The following is a 25,538-nucleotide window of genomic DNA, read 5'->3' as shown; positions in this document are numbered from 1 at the left end:
TCTTATTATAACACATTATATATATTTTTTTATATGTATGTATGTATGTATGTATATATATATATATATATATATATATATAAACAATCGCATCCAAAATAAGTTTTTGTTTACATAATCTGTGTGTGTAGTGTGTATATTTATTATGTATATATAAATACAACACATGCATGTATTTAAGAAAAATATGTCAAGTTTATTAAATATACTTTGTATTATATAAATTCTGTGAATATAAATATGTGAATATTTTCAAAATATATGCTGTATGTATATATATGCACAGTACACACATATAACGTGAAAAAAACAACTTATTTTGGATGCAATTAATTGTGATTATTCATTTGACAGCACATAAATATATTGTATTATGTGTTTTCTCATCTGAAAGTATGTCATGGCAGGAGATAAAAAACACCTCAGAGACAATTGTATAGTATTTGCACAAAGATATTTACTCAAATGTTCATCTCACATCATATATAACACAAATGATATCTGTGTTGAGGACCGTAAATCCTTTGTACTAGTAACAAAAATTCCAACAAATATCATATATATATATATACGATCATAATGTAGTTGTGAGTGTATCAGTGACTGCACTGCACACAGTGGAGAGACATACAGCAATCAAACATTAGTCTAACAAACAATCATCAGATACATTATTTTTTCTGTATTGGGTGTCTTAAATATGCAGCTTGATGAAACTAGTAATCCATGTCCCACCAAACAGCTTGTGCAGGGACGATGATGAACCCTCGTCCAGTCATTCCTCAGGCTGAAGCGTGTCTTCAGAAGGGCATGAGGACATCAGATGTGAGCGTCTACAGCTCTTCGCTCTCGTAGAGCGGCGCGGTGTGATGAGGAGCCGGCTCGGCGCTCAGTGTGGAGAAGATGGGAAGAGTCTTCAGTGTCCTGACAGCCGGAGCAGACTTATTCAGCCGAGCTGCAGGAAAACACATTTAACAATGAGAGACTCAACAAAGACAATAATCAATACAGCCGGTAAAATAAGTAATGTATTTTTCTCGGTAAATATATTTCTAATGGTGCTGTTGACTTGAAATTTTCACCAGATGTCGATAATAATCCAAGTAATCCATACATACAAAGAAAACAAACAAATAAGTTCAGAAATTAAGTTCTGTGTAATAAAGTGGAGTGGCCCAGTGTTCATTAGTGACAAAAGTGTCCTGTAGTATGACATGCATATCAAGATATTTTAAACTTATTTGTGCATTATTATACATTCGGTTTTATGAAATCATGATTCATAAATTAATTTGTCAAACAGGGCTATGTAAAAATGTGATAAATAATAAAAAATTTCCTGTTAAGCACTTTTTACGTTTAGAACTAAAAATTAAATTTCCAACTTAAACAGTGAATGCTTTGGTTAAAAAGAAAATTTTATAAGAAATATATATTTTCCAAAATGTTTTTTTTCTCTCTCTCTCTCTCTCTCTCTGTAAAACTGCACGGAAATCAAAGGCATAAATCTAAACAAGTTTTGTTTGAAATTTGAGGTTGATTCTGCAAAAAAATGTGCTTTCAGTCAGCTTTTGTTTGGGCATTGTAACAAACATTTCCACTAGATGAAATTCACTTCTAATTAATTTCCTACGGTGGTCATTTTTGACTGCGAACAATATGGACTGCGAAAGATTGGTCCTATTTCTTTTAAGATCAACTGTTTTGGTTTTTGTTTTTTGTTTTTTGCTTGTGTTTGTGTTTGTGTGTGTCTTATAACCTTAAAAAAAAAAAAAAATCAGTCAAAAATGACCAAACCGCACCAGAGGGTTAACTTTATGAATACAAAAATATTAAGTTTTATAATGTCAGTGCATCTAAATGTAAGTTTATAAAGAGTTTTCAGCAAAAGTCTAAGCAAACAAACTTTCAAACAAGTCTTAAAGATGAAGTGAGTGCACTCACTGGCCACGTCTAGCCTGGCGTTGCACGTGGACATGCCTGCTTCATTAATGGCAGACACCGTGTACCAGCCTGCGTCAGACTTTATCACCGGATCAATCACCAGACACTGCTTCCCTGAAGCGTCCTGAGAGAGACTGACACACCAAACACACAGACATCACACAACTACAGAGACCACAGTAATGAAGCTTACAGAAGAGAAGGTGCACTGTAAATCAACCGCCCGAGACAACGATGCGTCTGTTTTAAAAGCTCAAGGGAGAATTGCATTACGGCCGTGAACATTTCTGCAGGTAGAATGTGTTTCTAAAGCTCAGTTCTTCAGAAACGGTGTTTGTCATGTTTGTAGTGGTCTGGATGAGAGACAAGTTTGTAGTCTCTGAATGCTGAACCGCACAATTTCATAGAGAAAATGTGTGAAGATCTGTGAAATAAGCATTTTAGAATTAATTTTCCTCATGTCATTAAATATGGATCAAAGCATCTGCTAAATGACTTAATGTAAATGTAATATATGTATAGTCTGTGAATAGAATAAAACGTTTGGGACCACAGTGTCAGGCCAGACCTCATCCTCCTGGGGTCGATGCGCAGCATCTCCTTGTCTTTCTTCCAGTAGAGCTGCGCTGCTGGAGACGCCGTCACCTTACACTCGAGCCGCACGCCGTCGCCCTCCAGAACCCGCGAGTTCCTCATCTTCACCACAAACGAGGGAGGACAGAGCTGCTCCTGAGCTGAGGAGACACCACAGCAACCACATTCACCTCACAGTCACTGTATGAAGGAACTCAAAGGACTTTACTTCAGAAGCTTTCTAGAAACCTGAAATACTCGCACACTCCGCACGGAGCGGATCTCGTGAATCATTTTTTATTTTTATTTTTTGAAAAGTGCATCTATTGTGGTCTACAAAACAATTCACAAAATACCACTTAACCCACTAAAATCAGTTTCTAAACAATCTTATCATGCAGGAGGGATGGAATGAAGGCCACAGATTGTCCTTGTTACATGTTACATTACTATTATAATAACAATAAATTATGCATAAATACATGCAAGTTACCCTAAACCAAACCCTACAACAAAAAATCAGTCAAATTCACAGTAAAAACGGCGGCTGTGGTTGCCAGAATTTTACCGTAAAAAATACGGTAGCAGCATTTAGGTTTTACCGTTTTAACTATGTAATACTTGTAATACACTGCACCAAAAGTAGGTGCTGATGAGAAAGTCACATGATGAACCACAGCCAATCACAAGCAGCTATTAAATATTAACATAAATAGAAGGGGCACAGTGTCCTTCACACAAACAATAAACACCATCATGATAACACACATCAAACTCAAATAATGCAATAAACATTAATTTAGCAACATTAGATGTAACATGCCACCCTAATGTACACACATTTGAAATGTAACGCAGGAAATTCTGGGGATGTGAATTTACGGTTATTCGCTGTAAATTATATGTTCTTTTTCACTTCCAAAAATGGTATACTACTGTAATATTACATGTCAAATACAGTTTTCACAGTATATAGTCAGGGAACCTACCGTTTACCATTAAACAGGTTTTTACTGTAGCATTTTTACAGTCTTTTACTGTTAAATTGACAGCCATTTTTTATCCTAACTCTAACCATATAGTAAGTACATGTAGTTAATTAACATTACTCAGTACTTCAATGAATAATTACACTGTAACAAGCACACCTTAAAATAAAGTGTAACCTATTTTCTCAGTACCTGTAACAGATTACAGTTACATTTATTTTGTAATTCTGCTACATGTCACCAGTAACTAGTAACTCTAATATGTAGAGAGTATTACAGAAACGCGTCTTTTTCCATCTAAACATTTAAATGTGGTTACTCTCTCATTTAACTCAAAGCTAGCCTGTTCAGAGATGACTTTAATAAAATGTTTTTTAACTCGGGAGCATCATGCACTCCTCGCTGGATTCTGCACCACGTCCACAAGACGTCAAGCTCCACTGATGCTGCTGGTGGTGCCAGCTTCAGACATGCATTAGGTTACATACGGTGGTTATTGTTTAGTACTCATGTGAAAATAACAGATCATGATCAAAATGATTAAAACATAATATAATGGATGACAGTTTGCAATGCCAAAGTACTCGTGCTTCTTCATTTTTTTTTTCACATTTTGTCATGTTGCAACCTTATGCTAAACTGTTTTAAATTATTTTAACATTAATCTACACTTCACTCGATGCTAGTGACAAACAAAAAACTAGTGATTAGCGATAGCTTAAATTTATTAAAATGAAAAGGCATAACTACATTGCTTAAGCATTCAAACCTTTATCTATGACGCTTAAAATATATTCAAGCAGCTTTTAACCAAAGCCGTTTTCTCTGGATCATCTTGGAGAAGTTTGGAGTTTGATTGGACTTGGAAAGCCACACACCTGTCCATGTTCTGTAGATAAAGAAATTCTTTGCAGTTTTATGCTGAGGAACACTGTTCTGTGATGGTTGTTCGATTTTTTGTTGATGTTTTTTTTAATGGTGGTGTTTTTTATATGATACTTTTTTATACAGTGTTGTTTTTGTGGTGTTTTTAATCAGCCTAATTAGTTGCAAAATGCTCCTCCAGTTGTTTTCTTTTTTCCTTCTCCAGCCTTTTGTTGCCCCGTCCCAACTTTGTTGAGATGTGTTGCAGCTATCAAATTCAAAATGAGCTATTTTCCTTAAAATGGTACATTTTCTCAATGTGAACATTTGATATGTTTTCTGTGTTCTATTGTGAATAAAATATGGCTTCATGAGATTTGCAGATCATTGCACTCTGATTTATTTACATTTTACACAGTGTCCTTTTTTGGACAACTTTTTTAGAAATAGGGTTGTAGATTGATGTGATTTTTTTAAGCATTTTAGCACAAGGTTGCAACAGGACAAAATGTGGGAAAAATAAAAAGGCATGAAAAAAAAATGCAACCAAAAGTAAACTTTATTTTTAACGTTATCCATGTAACACAAGACTGCTCACCGATCACATCCAGACGCAGGGAGAAGTGGCTCTCTCCGGCACGGTTCTTTGCTACACATTCATAAACCCCTGCGTGATGAATGGTCACGATCTCAATGATGAAGGAGTGCACGCTTTTCTCACACACCAGCATCTTATGGTAATCATCAGGGCGGATGAGTTTCCCATCCAGATACCAAGAAATATCAGGCGTTGGCAAACCTACAACCTGCAGGAAAGAAAGAAAAGCAAAAAAATGTTGGTTTGTAAAGATACTACTACAACTGTTTTCTTTAAAAAAAATTCATAAATTCTAGACTACTAAATTAAAATTATATTATATTCAGTTTATATTTCATCTTAAGAAGGCCAGAAGCGTTGGAGTAATATGTAAAACAAATGCATGCAGCATGTTTTATTATATCAATAAATGATAACTGCCTTAAAATCAATCCTGCAGAATCGTCCCTCTTCAACAGAAAGATCTTGTGGCACTTGTATAAAACGAGGAGCAAAACACTTCTCTTGGATGGTCGAGGCATCTGTACCGTCTCCTCCGGGACGATTCTTTCTGGACCTGTGCAAGAAAAGATGGAAATGAACTGAATGGGACAGAAATTCATTAAAACAAACTCAATAATCAACACAGGCAGGGCTCAGAGCACTGATGATCACCCACAACAAGCACAAAGTGTGTCTTAGATTGTGTCACATTCACTAATGTCAGCCAGTGTTCATTCATCAACTCTAGAATGTGTCAGAAGTGTTAGGTGTAGATGCACGAGAATAAGATGCAAGCTCTTCAGAGACAAACTCCAAACTGATGCTCCTAATGCAAAGAGACATTTACCATATTCCTCCAGGCTGGAGACCTTCTGGAGAGTCTGGCTGTTAGAACAGTGCATAACATTTGCTTGAATAACATTACAAAATATGATAGATAGACAGTCAGACAAACATGTGGTGTCATTATAATAATAGCATCATGATGAATAGGATAGCTGCGGAGCTCATGGCTTTTGCTCGTGCTATTTTAGGCCCATGGACACACTGTTATCTGTTTGGTCTGGCCTCGAAAATTCCTGGCAACTAGAGTGATGGCAACCAATGCTAATAAAGTATAGCTGCACTGCATAAACTGACACTCTTGTGTCTTGATTGATGTTTTAGCATTACTTGTGGTGCTACTAATATAATATCATGTAACAGGGATTCTCTGTAGGAAACTTTAGCTTGTTTGCACACATGGCAGATCACGAGCACCTGGCTATAAAGCCGTGATCGCACGTGTTTCTTCTGGACAAGCTCTAACATTAGTGACTCAAGCTTTAAAAGGTATTCTGCAGTTGCATTAGACATCCAATAAATTCAAATGACAATACCTGTGCAGGCTGTGAACTGAATGAATTTTCAAGATCAAACACTGAGGCGGCATTATCTGCTCCCAGCAATCTTCTCGCCATCCGCTCCTCGTAAGACATCTTCTGCATGGTCCTCTGTTGAGGAGCTTTGTTCCGTAGCTTCTTTTCAAGGTCTTGCATGAGAGCGTCTTTAGAGCCCTGGATCTCTTCATCTGTGGAGCGAGACACTGGTCGGGAAACAGTCTTCTTCAAGATCGGCCTTGGCAAGCTGTGAAAACAGTCCATGGGAAAATATTACTTTTTGAAGCATTTTTCTTTTAAAGGTTTGTAGAAATGTAGCCTTGCATCAGTGTCTCATCAATGGATGCTCTGTAGTGAATGGGTGCCGTCAGAATGAGAGTCCAAACAGCTGATAAAAACATCACAATAATCCACAAGTAATCCACAGCACTCCAGTCCAGCAGTGAACATCTGGAGAAGACAAAAGATGAAACACATCCAGCATTAAGATGTTTTTAACTCAAATACATAGAGTCTATAATCCATAATAACACTTCCTCCAGTGAAAAAGTGTTCTGGTGTAAATCAGGAGAGAAATCTGCACAGATCAAGCACTGATTACCAAAACAGCCCAAAACAGCTCTATGTGTCTGGATTTTGATGTGAGAGATAACTTTCACTGGATTGTAGACTCTATCATGGACTCATCTTAATGCTGGATTAGTTTCAGCTTTTGTCTTCTCCAGATGTTCACTGATGGACTGGAGTGCTGTGGATTACTTGTGATTATTGTGATGTTTTTATCAGCTGTTTGGACTCTAATTCTGACGGCACCCATTCACTGAAGAGCATCCATTGCTGAGACACTGATGCAATGCTACATTTCTACAAACCTGATGAAGAAACAAACTCTCAGATGAACTGAGGGTGAGCACAATTTCAGCAAACTTTAATTTTTTGGTGAACTGTTCCCTTTTAAGCTCTGAAGCGATTTTAGTCATTTTTCATATTTCAAAGTATTAACTTTATTAAATTAAGATCTATGGCTTAAGTAAAAATCTCATTGTCTTTTTAGAATAAACAACTAAGACATTAAAAAGGTCTAATTTCTGAGTCTTCTTTCCCGTAGGAGGATATAACCATGCATTACAGTGTTTCAGATAAACGTCAGCCGTAACACACTCACGTGTTGGGTGTGAAGCTCATGTGAGACACAGGTGGGGGCTGTGGAGGTGGAGGGCTTGTTTTTGGAGTATCTGGAGATATCCGTGGTGGGACAGCTGCAGGAGCGTGACTCGGAGGAGACAGAGGCTGCTCCTGGGCTCTCGGTGTTGGGCTGGGGGATCTAGGGGAGCGCCGTGGAGATGGAGACTGAGGTGTGGACATGCTTTTGGCCTGGGAGCTCGGCAGGGAAGGCAGGACAGATGAGAGGAAAGCTGCTGATGATAGTTTCTCATTGTTTGGAGAGCTCCGTGGTTTAGGAATCAAAGTCATGCTTGAACTCATGGAGGTCCGAGGCTGAGGAGGACTCAGTAACGGAGCAGCCGTCGAAGCCGGGGGACTGAGGTTGTTGGGTTTGCTGATCTTACTGTCAGGTGTGTGGAAACTGGGCAGGGACTGGATGAAATGGCGAGGGCGCTCATAGTTAAAGGCACTGGGGGGGTACAGCGATGGCGAGAAGGTGGGCAGGTCAGCCATGTTCATGGCACTGCCTCTGGGCTCCGCTGGTTTACTCAGCTTGCTGGTGGGAAGGAATGGATGTGGGACACTGTTTTTCACCCCCTCTGCTGGAGGATCAGGTTTGCTCATGGAGGAGAGCTCTGCAGCTTCAGTCACCTGTTTGCTCTCCGTGTCCACCGGAGACTCCGGCACCCTGTTGGAAAAATTTGATTCGGCAGTTCACACTGATGATCTGCAGTCAAGTGAATGAATTTAAACAAAAGGAATGTAGATATTAGGCCAATCCTGGTCCTGCAGAGTTTAGCTCCAGTTTGTCCCACCATACATGCCTGGAAGATCTTGAGTATCTTGATTACAAGCTTCAAAAATAAAGGTTCCAAAAAGGGGTTTTCACAGCGATGCCATAGAAGAACCAGTTTTGGTTCCCCAAAGAACCCTTTCAGTGAACAGTCCTTAAAAAAACACTTTTTGTTAGTGTGAAGAACCTTTTATTAATCTAAAGAACTTTTTCCACTGCAAAGAACCTTTTGTGGAATGAAAAAGAGTCCACTGATGGTAAAGGTTCTTTGTGGAACCATTGCCAAATCAAGAACCTTTATTTTTAGGAGTGTACTTGATTACTGCTCTAGCAGGACTGGACCTCCCTGCTTTAGAATGTAAGTGATGTAAGTTTACCTGTGCTATCTGTTACTAACTGGCCTCTACTACACAAACTGGAACCAAAGAAATTAATATAAGCCCAATAAGTAACACTTTGCATGACAAACATTAAGGGCCAGATTTACTAAAATATCATGAGACAGACCAGAATGGCCAGTGGGAGTGGAAAGGTTTGCAGCTGATTTACTGACAATAAGCAAACTAAAGAGCACAGACGCAGCAAGATTTCCATAATGACCAACACAATCTTACAAAAGCAGTGCGAAATTAATTTGCAAAGCTCAAACTGGGTTAAGACTCGCTTTTTGGCATCAATTAATGGTGCAAATACCAGTAAACTGACAAACATAAATCTTAGTAAATCACATCGCACGATGCATTTAAATACTCTCCTCATATAAATGTTGCTTCTGAGAGGGAAACTGCTACAAGTGCATATACAAGCCGCAAAATTAACTGTCCATGCCTTTTCATCACTAATTGCTCACAGCGTAGCTTTAGTAAATCCTGACAGAATTAGTACGTTTCTGCATTGGATGGATGCAAAACTAAATAACTGATTTAGCCCCAAACACATAGCTCCGCCCCAAACTCACGCCATTGGTCAACTCTGTGTTGCTGTGTCATGCTGGTTAGGCAGCTCGAACAAACAAGCAATGTTATTGTAAGGCTGCTCTCAACTACTCCATCCCTCAAGGATGGGAAACAAGGCTAAATAACACAGTAGTTAGAACACTAACACATACATTTATAAAATACATATGTTTGCCTTTGTGTGTGTCTACAAACGCCTCTTATGTAAATGACCAATGATCATATATGCATAGCACCACACACACAAGCAACCTAAGAGCCATCTTTAATTTCTGAAATCATTACTTACTTAACGTAAAGAAAACTACCAAGTACACATTTAACATTTGGAAACACATTCAACGAGTAAATGATCTTTTTTACCCTTTAATGAACATGGCAGGGGTTCATAACTGCATACTGCTGGTGTTTCTGTGAGAGCCATGTGGCTAAAAAAAGTGTCATGAGGCCTGACTGACAGACGTGGCAGGTGCAGTTCATTTACAGCCACGCTGGCACTCACTTACCCTGTTTGGAGGTCATTGTGAATAAAGGCCGAGCTCACTAAATGTCATTCACTTCAGTAACAGTTCTGTAGCATATAACAATGTATATATTTGATGGTAAAAGCAATGCTCAACATAAAAGCAGGTGAATATTGATATTTATATTATTTTATAATTAAACAGGATATAAATATGTAATAGTATGCAAGCAAAGTGTTCATGAAATAAAACAGGAATGGAACAAAAAAATTCTTTAAAATAGCAGCTACAGTCAGAAAGTGTTTGATTGTGATAACCGTTTATAATGTTAGCACCATAACCTGGTGTCCAAAAATGGATTAAAAAAAATAATAAATTAAATTATCAGTATACCAACTTTAATATGAGAATACATTTTAGAATATCCTAATATTTGAAATGTCACTTTTACTTCACTGACCACAGCACTTGATGTGTATGAACACATCTGATCATGATCTGCAGCATAATTTAAGAATATATAGAAGAGCAACTTGTGCTTCAGTGGAAGCAAAAACGTCTGACTGTCTGTACAAAGGAGTTCGCAGTCAAAAGTTTGATTTTTTTGCAAGTTTACATTCAATTTTAATTTTTTAGCCTTGTAAATGATATTAAAAAAGTCTTTCTTTATCACAACACCAGGACCAGATCATTAACACAACATATTAAATAGTTTCAAAACCAGCGATTGCATCCTATACAAACACACAGCAGCGAGTGAAGGGTGAAAAAAGTATGACCTACAGGGGTCAAATTTACAGAATCTAGAATTTTATAAAGCAAAGAACATGTTTAAATTTACCTACTGAACACAAAATGTGAAAGGACTGATCAAGCATTAATAAAATGATTAAACAGATCAAAATCGCAGATGTATTGCTTCTTGGGTCACTCTGATTGCAAGTGTAACAGATTATAATCCAGATTACAAATCTTGCTTACCTGCTCTTTAAAATGAGTTTGCTAGCCAGAAAGATCAACTGTATGTAAAGTTGGTTTGAAAGGTTGAAGGTGTAGAGCGATTCTCTGGCATCTGTTCTCTCAATGAGATACTGTTGAGCTGTTTATCTATAGAAAGCTATGTGAGTCATGAGCAGAAGACTCACGCCCCCACCATTCTTGAGGAACCACCCATTCAACCCACGGACAATGTATGCACACCGAATAATGAGAACATCTGAGCAAAAGTGAATAAATCTGTTAACTTGATTTGTTCTTGTTGTCAAGACTAAAGGTGAATGTTGCATGCCTCAACAGCCAACTGTCAATCAGCTATATGATAGTTTTGCTTGTTGCAAGTTATATTTTCTTTCATCTTCTTCAGCATCCAGTGGTTGCCAAGTTTACCAGAGATATCTGTCTACCCACATATTAGTTGCTTTGGTTGTAATCATTATCCTCTGTTCCTATTCTGATTACCAACCTTAGGTCTTTGAAGCAATCTGTATTCCTGAAACTTCAGAGACATTGCTGGACCCCTTTTATCCTCAGTAAATCTGTTATATTACTTATTGGCTCTGTATTTCTGTGGTTCCTGCATTACAAACAGAAAAGAACTGCTAGAATAGGGAACAGCTCCTATTTGCCTAAATCCATTGCCTGTGGGGTACCTCAAGGTCCTGTATTGGGCCCTATTTTATTTTCCTTATATCTTGTTATCAGTTGTTTGTTCTTAGTGTCTTGGTGTCATTATATAACACAATTTATCTGTGTGCAAGCACAATGTTTAATTTAACTTGATTTATTTTTGACTTGACATTTTTTGATCACTAACACTTTTGATGAACCTGTACCTGTTATTCAATTTACAACATTATAGTTGTTACAGTATTCATGAATGCATGTAAATATATTAAAAACAAGAAAGTTCACTTGCAAATGAAATGTTAATATAGCTAATATGATATAATCAAATGAACATATTTAAACAGTATTAAATGTTATCAATATTAACAAGTTATAGTCATAAACATCCATTACACCAACACACACAAAACAAAACAAAACGATTGCCACTGTGCTGCACAAATAATCTGTTGTTTCCACTTGATCAAGCCACTCTCCTTTTAAACGTATCAGCCATGATTACTTTTTTCATGTCTTTGAATTTGCATTGCCTCTCCTATTGAGCTCTTTTATAAGGAAGCATTCGAGTAGTTCAACAGTGATTGATTTGGCTCCCATTATTCTGCTTCTATGAAATGATAATAAAACAATCACGTACACTGCAGTTATTCATCATTCATTAGAATGCAATCAAATGGCTTTCTCCACACATTTAGCTTCTGCCCTCTGCTTCTGCCTTATTTTTTTCTGCATCAGAAGTGCAGCTGTGCACTTATGCAGTTTAGTTAGCATACTTTTTTCTTCTGGCCTTTTTGGCTTCCTGTATTTTCTGTCTGGCAGCAAGTCACCAAGCAAAATCGTCATCTGCACCTGGGCAGCTTAGTTTCTCTTTTGTAGATGTCTTTGGAGCATTACTATACTGTGTGTTTGTGAGCTTTCTGTGAATTTCAACCTATAGATTTTAACTCTGATCTTTGGACTACATGTTGACTTGAACATCTTAACATTTTGGCAACACTGAAAAAAAACTGAAAAATGTCCTACCGTGCTACAGGGGCGGCAGTCTCTTCCTCAGAGCTGTCAGGCCATTCTGGAGGAGGAATTAGTGTGTCATCCTGGTCATCAGGCTGGTCATCCGGCTCTAGTCCAGCTGAGCTTAGAGACGAAGGCTCATCCTCCTCTCCCAACACCTCCTCTAAGTCTCAAAGAACAAAAGCATATGATTAAATATTGTATTATTTTTCTATCCTTTACCCTAGTATTTGTTTGCAAAATGGTGACAGCAAAAATTCTAGATAAAAAGAAGTAAAGATTAGTTCATTGGTAGGAATCTGCTGCTTTCTGTTTCTGTATTACAAATATTATTGGAGATGGAAAGTATCATCAAATTGGCTGAAATATTTAATGTACAAACACGCAAAAGGCAGGGAAAAGGCTATGCATCTTTTTATAAAATAACAGGACTTATGACAAAAGTAATGTAAAATGAATAACTTAAGACACACATACATGAATTTAGATTTATTTGTGCCATGTAAGCATGCATAGAATCAAAGAATAAAGTTACCTGTGTATACTTCAAGCATGGCACTGCATGTTACTGTTCCAAACTGATTTGATGCTGTGCATTTAAATATCCCAGAATCTTCTGGATACGCCTCTGTGATCACGAGGGTGCACAATTCCTCTTTAATAAAACAAAGAAGTGTTAAATGTCTAGTAAGTCCATCCCTTCATTTACCATCTTTTGAGATGAATGTTTACTCACCAGGAACAGAAGCTGAACTTGCCTCTGAAAAAGCCAAAAAAATACAGTAAGAAACTGTTGTATGAAACTTGTAAGGTGGTCTTATGTTGATTCTTGTTTTTATAGAAATGGTTCAAATTAAATTTCTTGAAAATTTGAACCTATATGCTGGTGATTTTTGCATATTTTGTATCCATTAAAAAAAGCATAAATGTCACTGATACCAATACATCAGTTTTGTCATCTTTTTTTTAATTCTAAAATGCAAATCTTCAAATAAAACTATTGTATGGCTTTAGATGACTTGGAATATAGTGCTGAAGTCATAGTCCATTCAGCCACATTTTCATTTTGGGTTGAGCTATTCCTTTAAAGGAAATGTAAAGTACTGCTGTAATCAGTCTGAGCTCTCACTCACTCTTTCTAAGAATCCGGAAGTCTGCGGAGTCGATGATCTGCTCGTTCTCTCTGAACCAGGAGATCTGCAGCGGAGGCGTTCCTCTGATCCTGCACTCCAGAACCACCAGCTGCCCCTTCACTGTACTCACGTCATGAAGACCCTGTGAAGACACGACCACACCAATAACAGCCTGCCACTGGCCACTCACTTTAAGGTATACAGCATGGATTTGTTGCTTTACCTTGACAAAGGTTGGAGACACTCCAGTGTTCGCTGAACCTTGGTTTGTGTTCTGAACCTGAACAAACACACAGATCAATCACTTTTTAAATACCTACACGTCACTCAAGTTTAATGCTTGAATGCGGTAAAAAAAAATAATCTACTGTAATTCATACTTGCACAGTCAGATAAAGACACATACACTGATCAGCATTACACTGCATGATAAAAATCCACATAAACAAAAATAAAAACATATGAAATATTTGTACCTAGGTATTCATGTTCATTTTTACTTTGCTACTTTTCCAGTGTCTGTACTTCATCAGTGTTTTTCTTTAGAAAACTTTACTACATTACTACTTTTTTAACATTCCAAAGCATAACATTGTACTTTTTACTGCTCTACGTTTCATATTAAACTTGACATATTATTCATATTACTTTCTTACTTTTACTCAAGCAAAAGTAATTCAAAGATTTACTTGAGTACAAGAAAGTGCTAAATGTTTAATGTTCTTAAGTTTTAAAGGTAAAACAAACAACTTTAATGAATGAAATGTAGTGCAGTATAAAGTATGACATCACACTTTGGAATGTAGTGAAGTAAAGTTGTTTACTACTGAGTACTACTTATTTTAGCTCCAACACGACAGGAAGAATAGCTGAGTAACATAAATGACAAGAAATGTAATGTGGAGTGTGTTCATGAGGATGCACGTAAAATGGTTTGTGATTTGAAGGCACATGTTCTATGTTGTAAAACTTGCATATTTTTCTGATCCTGATGAAAGACGTATCTATTCTTTGTTCTTACCATCTGAGGGCTGATGCAGACAGGCTGTGCTGAACTGGAGTGCCTCTGCTGTACTGAAGTCGAGGATGAGGAAGATGAAGAGGAGGAGGATGTGTCTCGGGAGCACGATGATATCGTTAGGGACATAGTTGAGGTTTTTTTCTGAATCCTGAAAGAGTTAGAACACAACTGCATTATTTAACTAATTTCATTGAATTTGTAATAAATGGCACTGCTATTCAGTGGCACATTTACGTGTCATTTCATACACAAAAGAAGAACTTCTGGTCTGTAACTGAAACTGTGCTGCTCGCTATTTTCCGAGATCTGCTGAAGCTTTCAGAATTAAATAATAATGAAAGCACGGAGTGTCTCTTACTGTGCCATGTTTGCCTGATCTCAGAAGAGTGTTGGTGAGCCCAGTAGAAGGCACTAGAAAATTCAAGAAAACATAAAAATACTGAGTTAATGACAACAGATGGGCATGAGTGCTTCATTATGTTCATTTCTTTAAATAAATGTGACCCTGTCTGTGAAATCCAGGCTAAAGTCTCAAAATCTAATTATGAGATATTAAGCATCAAAGATTGCTTTCAAACATTAATTCCATTATGTTTTCAAATTTGACAAGACCTCACTCGGTTAGTATTAAAGATATCAAGGTTATATATTTTCACAGAGTGTTCTTTACCGAAGGATGATTTTATGTAGAAAACAGTAAATCACAAAAAATGACTTCAGCTGGGGTCACACATTTGTTTTACGTATAAATTTAGTCTTAATGGGTTTATAACAGTTTGCGGTAGTGGTGAAATCTGTCGTATCTGTTCTTAAAGTCTCACACACCTTTAATACCGTTATAATAAAATCTGAGGGCAAGAGTTACACTAAAGTTGGAAATGAGCACCACTGAATCTGAAGTTTCTCTTTTCTGCATTTTCAAACTCTTCTGCTTTAATTATTCAAGAGCAAGATTTGTAAACAGATTGTTGACTTTATCCATTGCAGTGTACTGAGTCTTCCCCTCCTGAAGCGTGAAACCTGAGCAGCTCCCGGGGGCTAAATTGGTTCTGCCTTCAGTGTGTTGCATTTAGAAACACATGGTGTAGGATAAATCTTTCACCCTGCATTGGACTGGAAAGTGCCATCTCAAATAATAAAATATAAAGAGCTGTTTTATTATTATTAAACAAATAAGCAGAAATATTCCTCATTACTGTAACAGTTTGAAGTCATATTGATCAGGAATCACCTTGTGTTTGTAAAGTGCTTTCACTGTAGAGTCCTTCTACGGTCAGGCATAACTTAAAAATAAAGGTTCAAGTCCAGATAAAAAAGCATTTTCAGCCTGATGTCATAGAAATAAATAATGAATTTTATGAATTGTTTAATAGATGGTTTATTTAATTCTGATTTTTAGGAAGTGTGTTGTAATGGTGCGGTAAATAATCCAAAAGCAAATATGTGACCCAACCAGTCTGAAGTCTCAATTTTTCGAACATCATCTGAAAGCTGCATAAATAATCTTTCATTTTTTGTATTTTTTGTTTGGAGGACAATATTTGTCTGAGATACAACTATTAGAAAATATGGAATCTGAGGGTGCAAAAAAATCAAAATATTGAGAAAATCATCTTTAAAGTTGTTCAAATGAAGTTCTTATAAATGTGTATTAGTGATGTAATTTTAAGTTTTGATATATTTATGGTAGGAAATTTACAAAATATCTTCATGGAACATGATCTTTACTTAATATCCTAATGATTTTTGGCATAAAAGAAAAATCGATAATTTTGACCCATACAATGTTTTTTAGGCTATTGCTACAAATATACCCCAGAGACTTAAGACTGGTTTTGTGGTCCAGGGACACAAATGTGATGAAACATCAAGAACTCCAAAGAACCATATACAGTAGCAACTCCGTAACCCATACAGACAGATAAGAGCAAGAAAACCTGCTTAAACTGCATATGATTGACATCAAAGTTTGCATTCAAATACACCTTGTCTTTTTAGTACTGGATCACTATTTATTTTCTCAAAAAAAAAAAAAAAATGCATCTAGGATATAACTTTTAGAAGAGTGGAATGAAAGTGTAACACCTATGAGCAGATGTTTCACTATTAGCATTAAAGCCAGATATATTTTTGGCACAGCCATGTAATGTCTAAACATGAAGTTCCTCTTGCAGCAAGTCAGCATAGATATCTATAATTACAGCAGAACAGCCTATAGGCTGAACACAACAATACCATACGTCAAAGCAACTAGTCTGCCACCTCTCAGTCCCACCAGTGCACCTGTTTCACAGCCCTGAGCCTTACCAGTGTATCCTCTTAGTGTGGAGGGACAACTAATTCCCCTGGGCTGAAGCAGCAAGGCTGAAGAAGTGAGGAAGACCAGCTTGTTGCACTCTTTCCCTCTCAAAGAGAGTGCACTGCACGTCTTGTTTGCCCCCCTCTTGCCTGGACGTCTTCTGCCCAGTAAAAGAAGCTTTAGGAACTCAGACTGGGCTAGTGGTGAAGAGACTGACTAGCTTGACTGCAGGTCGTCTGTGTAGGTATAAGGTGCATCTCACATTACAGTCTGTCCATCGCACACAGCTGACTCCACAGTAAACGGCTGAACCAAACACTCGGGTGTCAAATATAGACCACACTCATGCACTCGGCCTCAGGGATGGAAATAGCTTGTGCAAGAAAACTCATCTATTAATCATTGTCCAGAGAGATTGGTAAGCTTAGTAAGTTACCACTATTAACAAATATAATGTGGTATCGGAGCTTCATTAATCCCCATTTTGGCATTTAACCTTAAATCACTTTGTATGTTCCACTAATATATGCATGTGCACATCAGTACCAGTGTTGGGTTAGTTACTCAAAAAATGTAATATTATTCATTAATTACTCCTTTCAAACATAATATTATTACTTATTAATTTCTAGCAACAGTAATTAGTTGCACTACTTTTCTTTCATGCCTCACATAAGTTACATATCTTCCCCATAATACTCTTCCAAAATATTACTAACAATATATTTCTGCCTTATCATTTCATTTCAAATCCACATTGGATCACAGTCAGAAGTTATTAAGGACACTCAATGGTGATTAAGAGTAACGTTTAAGTAAAAGTGTTGTATTTACCTCATTAATTGTCATGTGTAGCTTGAAGCTATTTGTAGCTATAATTTCTCTGTTTTAGCCATATACGATTATATTCCATGATGTATTTAGTCAAAAGAAATCGTATAAGTTGGTAAGAAAGTGTTTAATTTTCTAAAAATATTTTATACAGTTTATTATATCAGGATCAGAGGGATGAGGGCAAGCCATGTAACGTCAGAGTAAAGTAATGCAACTTACACAACAGATCATCTTATCTCCTCACAAAATCAATGTAACAGCAATTTTTCTATTCACTGAATGTAAGCTTTTTCACATTCTGAGCTCACCTGCTACAACAGCCTTTAGAACCCCAATGGGCACTTGCAATACCAGACCCTTCCCTTCGGGCTGCACGGGGCTCCCGCCACGTTCCAGCGCATGATGAATATCTTGCACCAGTCCTACGCTCTGACTTATCTGGATGACGTGGTAATCCACTCAGAGCACTGGGAAGATATGAAGAGCAAAACAAAGACAAAACATGGAACAGATTTTGACACATACTGATATAAAAATTAGAATTATACTTTATAATTATACTTAGCTTAAAATAAATAAATTCAAATACATTTTAGTATAGGCCTATATATTTTTCACTAGGGTTTACAGGCAGCATTCAAATACAGAGGTTTAGAAAAACCTCTGAGGCAGCATCTAGCAATAAAACAAAACAAATCAGAGAGCCTAGTGACAACTGGGCAAAAAAAAAAAAAAAATTAAATTCAAGAGTTTAGCATTATTTCTCTGTTGCCATTTGCCCCTCTTTGTTTATTTGTGGAAGCTTGGCTTACTCTCTTATTTCTATTTGAAGACTAAGATCAAGTAAAGACTACAAGCTTTGAGTCATCTCAGCCTCTTTGTTTGCCCATCCTTCTGGTTTTGCAGACTGTCATTTCACGAGTTCACACTTACATACAATTGAGGGGGTAAAGTTTAATGCATATTTGGCGTGTTGTCCGGAGGGAGGGCTCCGAGCTCGGAGTTCGGCCCAAATCCAGAGTACTCCCCCCTATGTAAATGGTTTAGGACTAGAAGTGTGGAGAAGGGGTGGTGGGGGGATGCTGCGAGACTGTCAAATGAATTGAGGTGAGACTGCTGTATATATACCTCTTACCATTGATTGCTGAGTGCTCTCCACCTGTGTTAATTATCTGAACGTGCTCCTCCCGAACTTTGTTTATAAAACCTAATTTCACGAGTTCACACTTACATACAATTGAGGGGGTAAAGTTTAATGCATATTTGGCATGCTGTCCGGAGGGAGGGCTCCGAGCTCGGAGTTCGGCCCGGACCCAGAGTACTCCCCCCAAAAGCTAAAGAGCAGAGGACAGCCGCTGAACTAAAGACCCCCCCAAATGAGTGCCGAGTTTGGCGGGCTGGCATCTCGAGAAAGGGTCTGGATGTTTGGCCAGGGGGCCCGTGATGGCTGCTCACTGCACCTGGACTGACGGGCCCTGCTGGCCTGCAACGGGGAGCAGTTGTAATTTGGAGCGACCGATCAGGCGAATTTGCACCTTCTCCGCTGTGAGACCAATGCTCGCTGGACAGAAAGAGAAAACAGGAAAGAGGAAAATGAGAGCTTGACCTGGAGATTTTCTCACACTGCGTCCGCTGTGAGACCAAATGCTCGCTGGACGAAAGAGAAAGCGTAAGTGCTCTACTGGGAAATTTCTCGCTGCATCTGCTGTGAGACCAAATGCTCGCTGGACAGAAAGAGAAAACAGGAAAGAGGAAAATGAGAGCTTAACCGGGAGATTTTCTCACACTGTGTCCGCTGTGAGACCCAACGCTCACTGGATGAAAGAGAAAACATAAGTGCTCTACCGGGAATGTTCTCGCTGCGAGACCAAATGCTGTTTTTTTTTGTTTTTGTTTTTTTCTCATTCAATAAGGGTTTGGTGAGCTTTTTTAATGTGGAATCGGTTGGTCCTGATATAGCTATGGAAAGCATCTGAGGACCATCTCCCAAGGGCTTGGATCTGCTGTTGGGAGAGGCCTTTTTGGGCTGCTGAAGTTGGTGCCCCAATACGGAATGTGTCACGATATTTATATGGGGTAATGGCAACAGTAACATAAGGGCACTCCACTCAGGATTCATTCAGAACTCCATTTCCCATCCTGCCTCACTCCTGGGACTGATTGCACACACACACCTGCACCTAATTCCACACACACACCTGCAGCTAATACACACACACCCATATAAGCAGCACACTCACACCATCACACTGCGAAGTCTTGTTTAGCCCTGTCTAACATTTCCGAGCGGTTTCCCTTTGTTTGTTCTTCTGTGTCTGACTCTTGGATTGTGTATTCTGACTCTGATTCTCTGCTGCCTGCCCCGATCTCTGCTTGTTTCTGGTTTCGATTCTGGTTATCCCTGACATACCTGACGCCATTCCTGATTTCCACCTGTCTGACCATTCTGTTAATAAAGACTGCAATTGGATCCGAACGTCTCTGACTCTCCAGTGTAACAGAATGAGTGACTTGAAAAATTCTTTACTGGAATGCCTGACTGTTGGAGAACAGATTTGAGGTGTTTCTGGCGATGAGAGATTAAAAATGTAGATGAAATGACCTTTTTTGGTTTGGTCGGTCTTACTTTGTTTAATCAAATATGAAATTGATTCACCATCTAGTACTGATAAGTCTGAGATGGTGGGGTGGATTTTTGGGTCGAATTTGGAAGTGATGGCTAGTTCCGAGCATCTGAGAAAACTAAAAAAGGCTAGGATAAACATAGTGTTGAGTGTGCGAGCGGTACTGATGGGCTGGTAGCCTGTGCAGAGGACGTGAATACATTTGGTGAGAATGTCTAGCATTATGGGTTGTCTAGCGTCGGGACAGGTGGGCTGGGATCTTTGAATCCCTTTGAGGGAGGTTTGTGAGTTGTTTATCTCAGGGGAAGGAGCGCCGTACATCAATTTATGGAAAAACTGGATGCCGCTCAAGTAACCTTTGATGGACCCGACTTGAAGGCCCTTAATGCTATTAAGGTAGGAAATAAAAGAGGTGACTGAAAGAAGAGAAAAATCAGGGAAAGCCATGTTATAAGAGACATGGAATGTTTTAAAACATCTCCAAGCAGTCATGTAGGATTGGAGGGTCCTGGGAGAAACTGCTTGGAGGATAGTGTCGAGCGATGCATCAAGCAGGGATTTTAAAGGATGATTTACGGGAATATTAGTTCTGAATAGCGAGGTACTGGAGTTGGGAATTGATCCACCTCTGGAGCCAGCGTCCTGAATTTCTGAAACAGAAAACGAGACAGGGAGTCAGCGATTTGGTTTTCTGACCCAGGGATGTGTTTAGTAATTATGATGAATTGGTCGCAAGCTGAAATCCAAGTTGTTATAGAAAAAGGATAGGCCGTTCCACTGGTTTAGAAATGTTAACCATAGCCTGAGTTTGTCGCGACATGCTTGAGTTATGGAAATGAGGTCCTCTAGCGAGTGAACGGAGGAACTGAGTGAGAGGAGATGCGATATGAAGGGGTGGCCCTGCGGAATGATGCGCATTGCGAAGTTTAAATGTCCGAGCAGGGACAGGAGTTCGCGTCTTGAACAATTTGATTTTTCAAGGAGAGTAGAAGAGACGAGAATTATTCGGTCAATTTTCTCTTTGGGCAGGGATGCTTGGAATTTGTCTGAATCCAAATTAATTCCTAGGAACTCAATGGATGTTGCAGGGCCCATAGTTTTTCCTCTTCGATAGGAATTCCTAGCTCAGAAAAAACATTTTGGACTGTGAGGATGTGCCCGGCTGGGATGGCATTGGGAGGCGAGATTATTAAAAAATCGTCTAGCAGGTGAATGAGGTGGGGAATGGCGTAGTTGTTCGCCAAAATCCAGCAGACGGCTTCTGTTAGCATGGCAAAAATTTTAGGGCTGCTTTTGCATCCGAAAGTTAAACACACTGTGAAATAATATTTCCCGAGCCAGTGAACTCCAAATAGGTGCCATGAATCTGGATGGATGGGCATTACTTTGAAAGCAGATGTAATGTCAATTTTTGCAAGCCAAGCACCCCGACCTGCGATTTTGATTTTGTTGATTTTTTTATTTGTGTAGTGGTGTTTGGGATTGGTTTCATTGAGAGGGATCAAGCTGTTTATGCTTGGGAACGGGGAATTGTGCGGGGCTGACAGGTCGATTATTAGGCGTTTTTTACCCGAGAATTTTCTTATAGCCACTCCAATGGGGCTAATACGAAACAGATCAAATGGAGGATTGTCAAACGGGGCGATCATGAAGCCTGACTCAACTTCTTTTTTGATCAGTTTGTTTACAACTCCAGGTTCTACGAGGGCGGATTGAAGATTATTACATGTGATGTTTTGGGAGAGCGGGCATTCTAAGCCGGGTTTATAGCCATCTTTTAGGCCTGACAGCAGATAATGAGTAAATTCAGCGTCCGGGTGATGAGCTAGTTCGAAGTGCATTTGCAAAATATTTACAGGAGTCGCCAAATAATTTTTAGATTTTTTTATTCACAGATTTGTAAACTGGACATACGATGCGGGCATGAGCGCCGCCACAGAAGCTACAGATGTGCGTCGGCTATGATTGCTTGATAATCATTCAGTTTGCGCCGCCTGTGGGGGAAAGCTGAACAGATGATTTCAGTGAAACGGGAAAAAGCAATTGAAAATTAAGAAAATGAAAGAACACGAGATAAGTGAGTGTTTGTGTTTTTCAGGGTAACTGAGAAATCACCGTAATCTATTTGGTGGTCTGGTTCCGCTGCTGGGAGTAGAGGGAGAAGAGAGGAAAGGTCTACATCCGCACCTGAGAGGATCTGTGCGCGGATACTTTGGGATACTGGTGGTGGTTCCATGGCGACTGCGTTGGATGGAATGGGCATCGGAGTTGCTGTGAAGAAAGAATATGGTGATTTAATTTGAAGGATTATATGATGAAGTGTGGGCTTGAGCTGCAAGCGGAGGCGGGCCTGCGCTTGTTTGAGCTACTGGAGCTGCAGGCCACTGGAAGTGGGCGGGGTTATAACCTGGTGGATAGAATTGTTGATATGCATGGGCCTGTGCTGCTAGCAGCGATGGCCTCGAGCTAGTGTCTGCAACGGGGGCTGTAGGCCACTGAAAAGGAAAAGGGTTATGAACAGCGGGAGTATAAAACTGAGTGGCTGTGGGGAGGCTGCTGGGCCCGGCTGCATGCGGCACTGCAGCAGCAGAAACCGTGGTGGAGGGCTGGGCCTCATCGAGAGGTGGGTGTGGACCTGCCATGGCGGAATCTGGGGCGTGGCTGGATCCTGTGCGGGAACACGAATTTTGGCTGGGCAGGGCAGGCGAATTTTGGGCCCTGTGGGTTTTGCTCTGCCTGTGGGTCGTTTTGGGAGTTGACTGTAAGGAAACGTACAGATCATACGGCTCCGCTTTGTTAATTTTTCGTGAAGCCTGTATGTCTGAGTTGCCCAGCGCTTCCCTTAATCCAGCTACGGTCCATTTCCCGATAGGTGGGATCGTCAGGACGGCCGAGTGGTAGGAGGAGGCCGGGGAAGAAGGTGGAAGCCTTGCGGGGGGCGGTGAAGACTGGCCTCGGCGTCTTGGTGAGCGTAGGGCTGTTCAGGCCGGTGGGCGGCCGCGTGAAGAAGCCTGGGGCTCAGGTGCGACGTCCAGCGTAGGAGGGATGGTCGTGGGACCGGCAGAATGCAAAGGTGCATCCCTGGTGATGTTTACTTCCTCATCGGATGAAGAGTTTAGTCGTTGAGACCTAAGAAGCTACTAAACTGCTGCGAGACTGTCAAATTAATTGAGGTGAGACTGCTGTATATATACCTCTTACCATTGATTGCTGAGTGCTCTCCACCTGTGTTAATTGTCTGAACGTGCTCCTCCCGAACTTTGTTAATAAAACCTAATTTAGAGCCCGACCGATATATTGTTTTGTCGATATTATTGGCCAATATGAGCCTGCCGCAGATATATCGATATCAGCAAATATGCCGCCAATATGAACATTTTTACAGAACATATGACACAGATGAAATGCTTCTAAATATTTTAATTACTTAGTTTGTCCGCGCTCCATTGTTTGCTACTGGTGACCCAGATCAGTGTAGAGATGCGTGGATGAGCTCAAACTTTACCTGAGTCTGCTGCTTCAAATTATGGATGGTTCAACGGCAGTCCCCTTGAACCATCCATTCAGATATAGCACTTCAAAAGAATGGCAGCAGATAAGCAGTTACATTAAATACAGCTTCATTGAGAACTGAACATATTATGTACCGATTAAGGAGGTAGTAGTTTTGTAATATTGATGACCTAGTTTTTAGGAGTTTGTTTTAATGATATTATTCTTCTCTGTTTTAGTCTTGTGGCTGGATTATTGCCTGACTGATGGTTGCTTGACTGTCCCAGTCGAAAATAGTGGATGTTAGAAGTATTGTTTAATATAAAGGGAGCTTTTTATGTTTATAAATTACTTGTAGTATTTATAGTGAGTGCATTTTTTTTAATTGATGTGTTTTTAAATCTTTATGTTCCTTTGTTGTAATAGACTGTGTTTTCCCTTTTAGGGATGCACGGTTACCGTTTACTTTAGATTTAATACTTTTGTTATTGTTTTTTTTTTTCTTTTGTTCTGTGATGTTCTTTGGGACCCAGAGTGTCAGAGGAGAGATTAGGCCCCAAAGAAACTGGGTTAATAGTGATTGTGTTACAATGCCGACTTGTGTTTGTATCACCTGCATTGCCCACTGTTAATTAAGTTGTTTATTCTTTTCTTTTGTAGGTTCAGTTTTGGTTTCTTAAGCCAATGGTGGCCACTGAGTTGTTCTCACTGTGTGGATGGCGATGGTGAGGTGGCTGGGATTGTGTGGTGGTTTGATCACTTTATCTTTGTTTTTTTTTCTGTAGGTTTGCAGTGTGATTGCTGTGAGCTTGACTGCTGTGAGAACACTTTTGCTCGTGCCACTTCTGTCTTCACTTTCTGGGTAACCTGTGGCCATCTATAGTTGGTTTTCTTTTTATGGTTTCTTATTTATTTTGATTTTGTTTTCATGTGGGTATTTGCATCAAAGATTGGTGATGTGATGTTTTAATACTTTTGACCTGTCTGAATAAAAATGTGCCTGTTTATCAAAGTCACCTCATGGCCCCTTTTGCCTGGTTACTACTGACCTCTTTAGGTCATCCCACCACAGTATGATATTGGCAGAGGCTATGAGGGGCTGAAGCCCAGGGGCCTACACTTGGGAGGGGCCCACTGGCTACTGGAAAATTATATTTTTCGAATAATTATTTGTATATATGGGAGTTTGCAGCAGTGAAAGCAGCATTCTGTAAACAAACTTACACACTCCCTGCTTGTAGTGTTTGTAGTGAATGGTTCAGTTTAGGTTTCCCCCACACAGTTTATACAGTTGGTATGTTCCACCGATATGCTGTAAGTGTGGAATGCACAAAGCGCTAGTTAGAAGCCTAGTATGAGCACTATTCTGTGTGCATGTCTCTATGTTAACGTGCTAGAGTCCTGCATTCCAGCCAGGCCCGACGGGCCCTGACTTTTTTACGCCCCTCGGGCCGGGCTTCGGGCAAATTTTCATGCCATAGTTCAGACGCGGGCTGGGCCTCGGGCCTATTTAAGGCTTCTCCTTATTTTTCTATTTTAGACATCCATCAATTAGTGATGAAAAAAATTAACACACCAGTAGAAACCACATGAGACCTTGCTACCACGACTGTCAAGAGCGGCTCGATGGTTTTTAGTGTCCCACAGCAGCAGAAGTGTTCTGCGTTCAAATGCATGCAATAGGCTAATGCTTGCCGCAAAGCATTGGCAAAAGTAATTACCATAAATGTGTCAGGGGGAAATAGTAAGGAGATATTTGAATTATTTACTAACAAATAGTGTTTTCTGAGTC

General features: G+C 39.3%; 1 protein-coding gene across 3 annotated transcripts; it reads right to left on the bottom strand.

Annotated features, from left to right (window-relative positions):
• Positions 1 to 437: 437 nt before the first annotated feature.
• On the bottom strand, positions 438 to 17,056 carry LOC109110379 (myotilin-like). 3 transcript variants are annotated; one of them, XM_042737860.1, is made up of 16 exons: positions 16,805 to 17,051; positions 14,856 to 14,908; positions 14,498 to 14,645; positions 13,700 to 13,756; positions 13,477 to 13,618; positions 13,080 to 13,103; positions 12,879 to 12,998; positions 12,356 to 12,512; positions 7,495 to 8,181; positions 6,330 to 6,576; positions 5,798 to 5,835; positions 5,389 to 5,524; positions 4,969 to 5,176; positions 2,513 to 2,678; positions 1,945 to 2,078; positions 438 to 955 (listed from the first exon to the last, which is right to left on the bottom strand). In XM_042737860.1, the coding sequence occupies exons 2-16, from the start codon at positions 14,861 to 14,863 to the stop codon at positions 834 to 836; spliced, it is 2,394 nt and encodes a 797-aa protein (XP_042593794.1). In that variant the 5' UTR covers positions 14,864 to 14,908; positions 16,805 to 17,051; the 3' UTR covers positions 438 to 833. The 3 variants fall into 3 exon arrangements, with proteins under 3 accessions (XP_042593794.1, XP_042593795.1, XP_042593796.1); XM_042737861.1 differs by lacking the exon at positions 16,805 to 17,051 and adding an exon at positions 15,729 to 15,782; XM_042737862.1 differs by lacking the exons at positions 438 to 955; positions 1,945 to 2,078 and adding an exon at positions 2,085 to 2,368 and having other exon boundaries at positions 16,805 to 17,056.
• Between the last annotated feature and the right edge of the window lie 8,482 nt (positions 17,057 to 25,538).

This window comes from Cyprinus carpio, chromosome B14, assembly GCF_018340385.1.
Source record: "Cyprinus carpio isolate SPL01 chromosome B14, ASM1834038v1, whole genome shotgun sequence".
Taxonomy (NCBI): Eukaryota; Metazoa; Chordata; class Actinopteri; order Cypriniformes; family Cyprinidae; genus Cyprinus; species Cyprinus carpio.
Note: the sequence above shows the minus strand (reverse complement) of the source record. Positions and strands in the feature narration are given on the sequence as shown.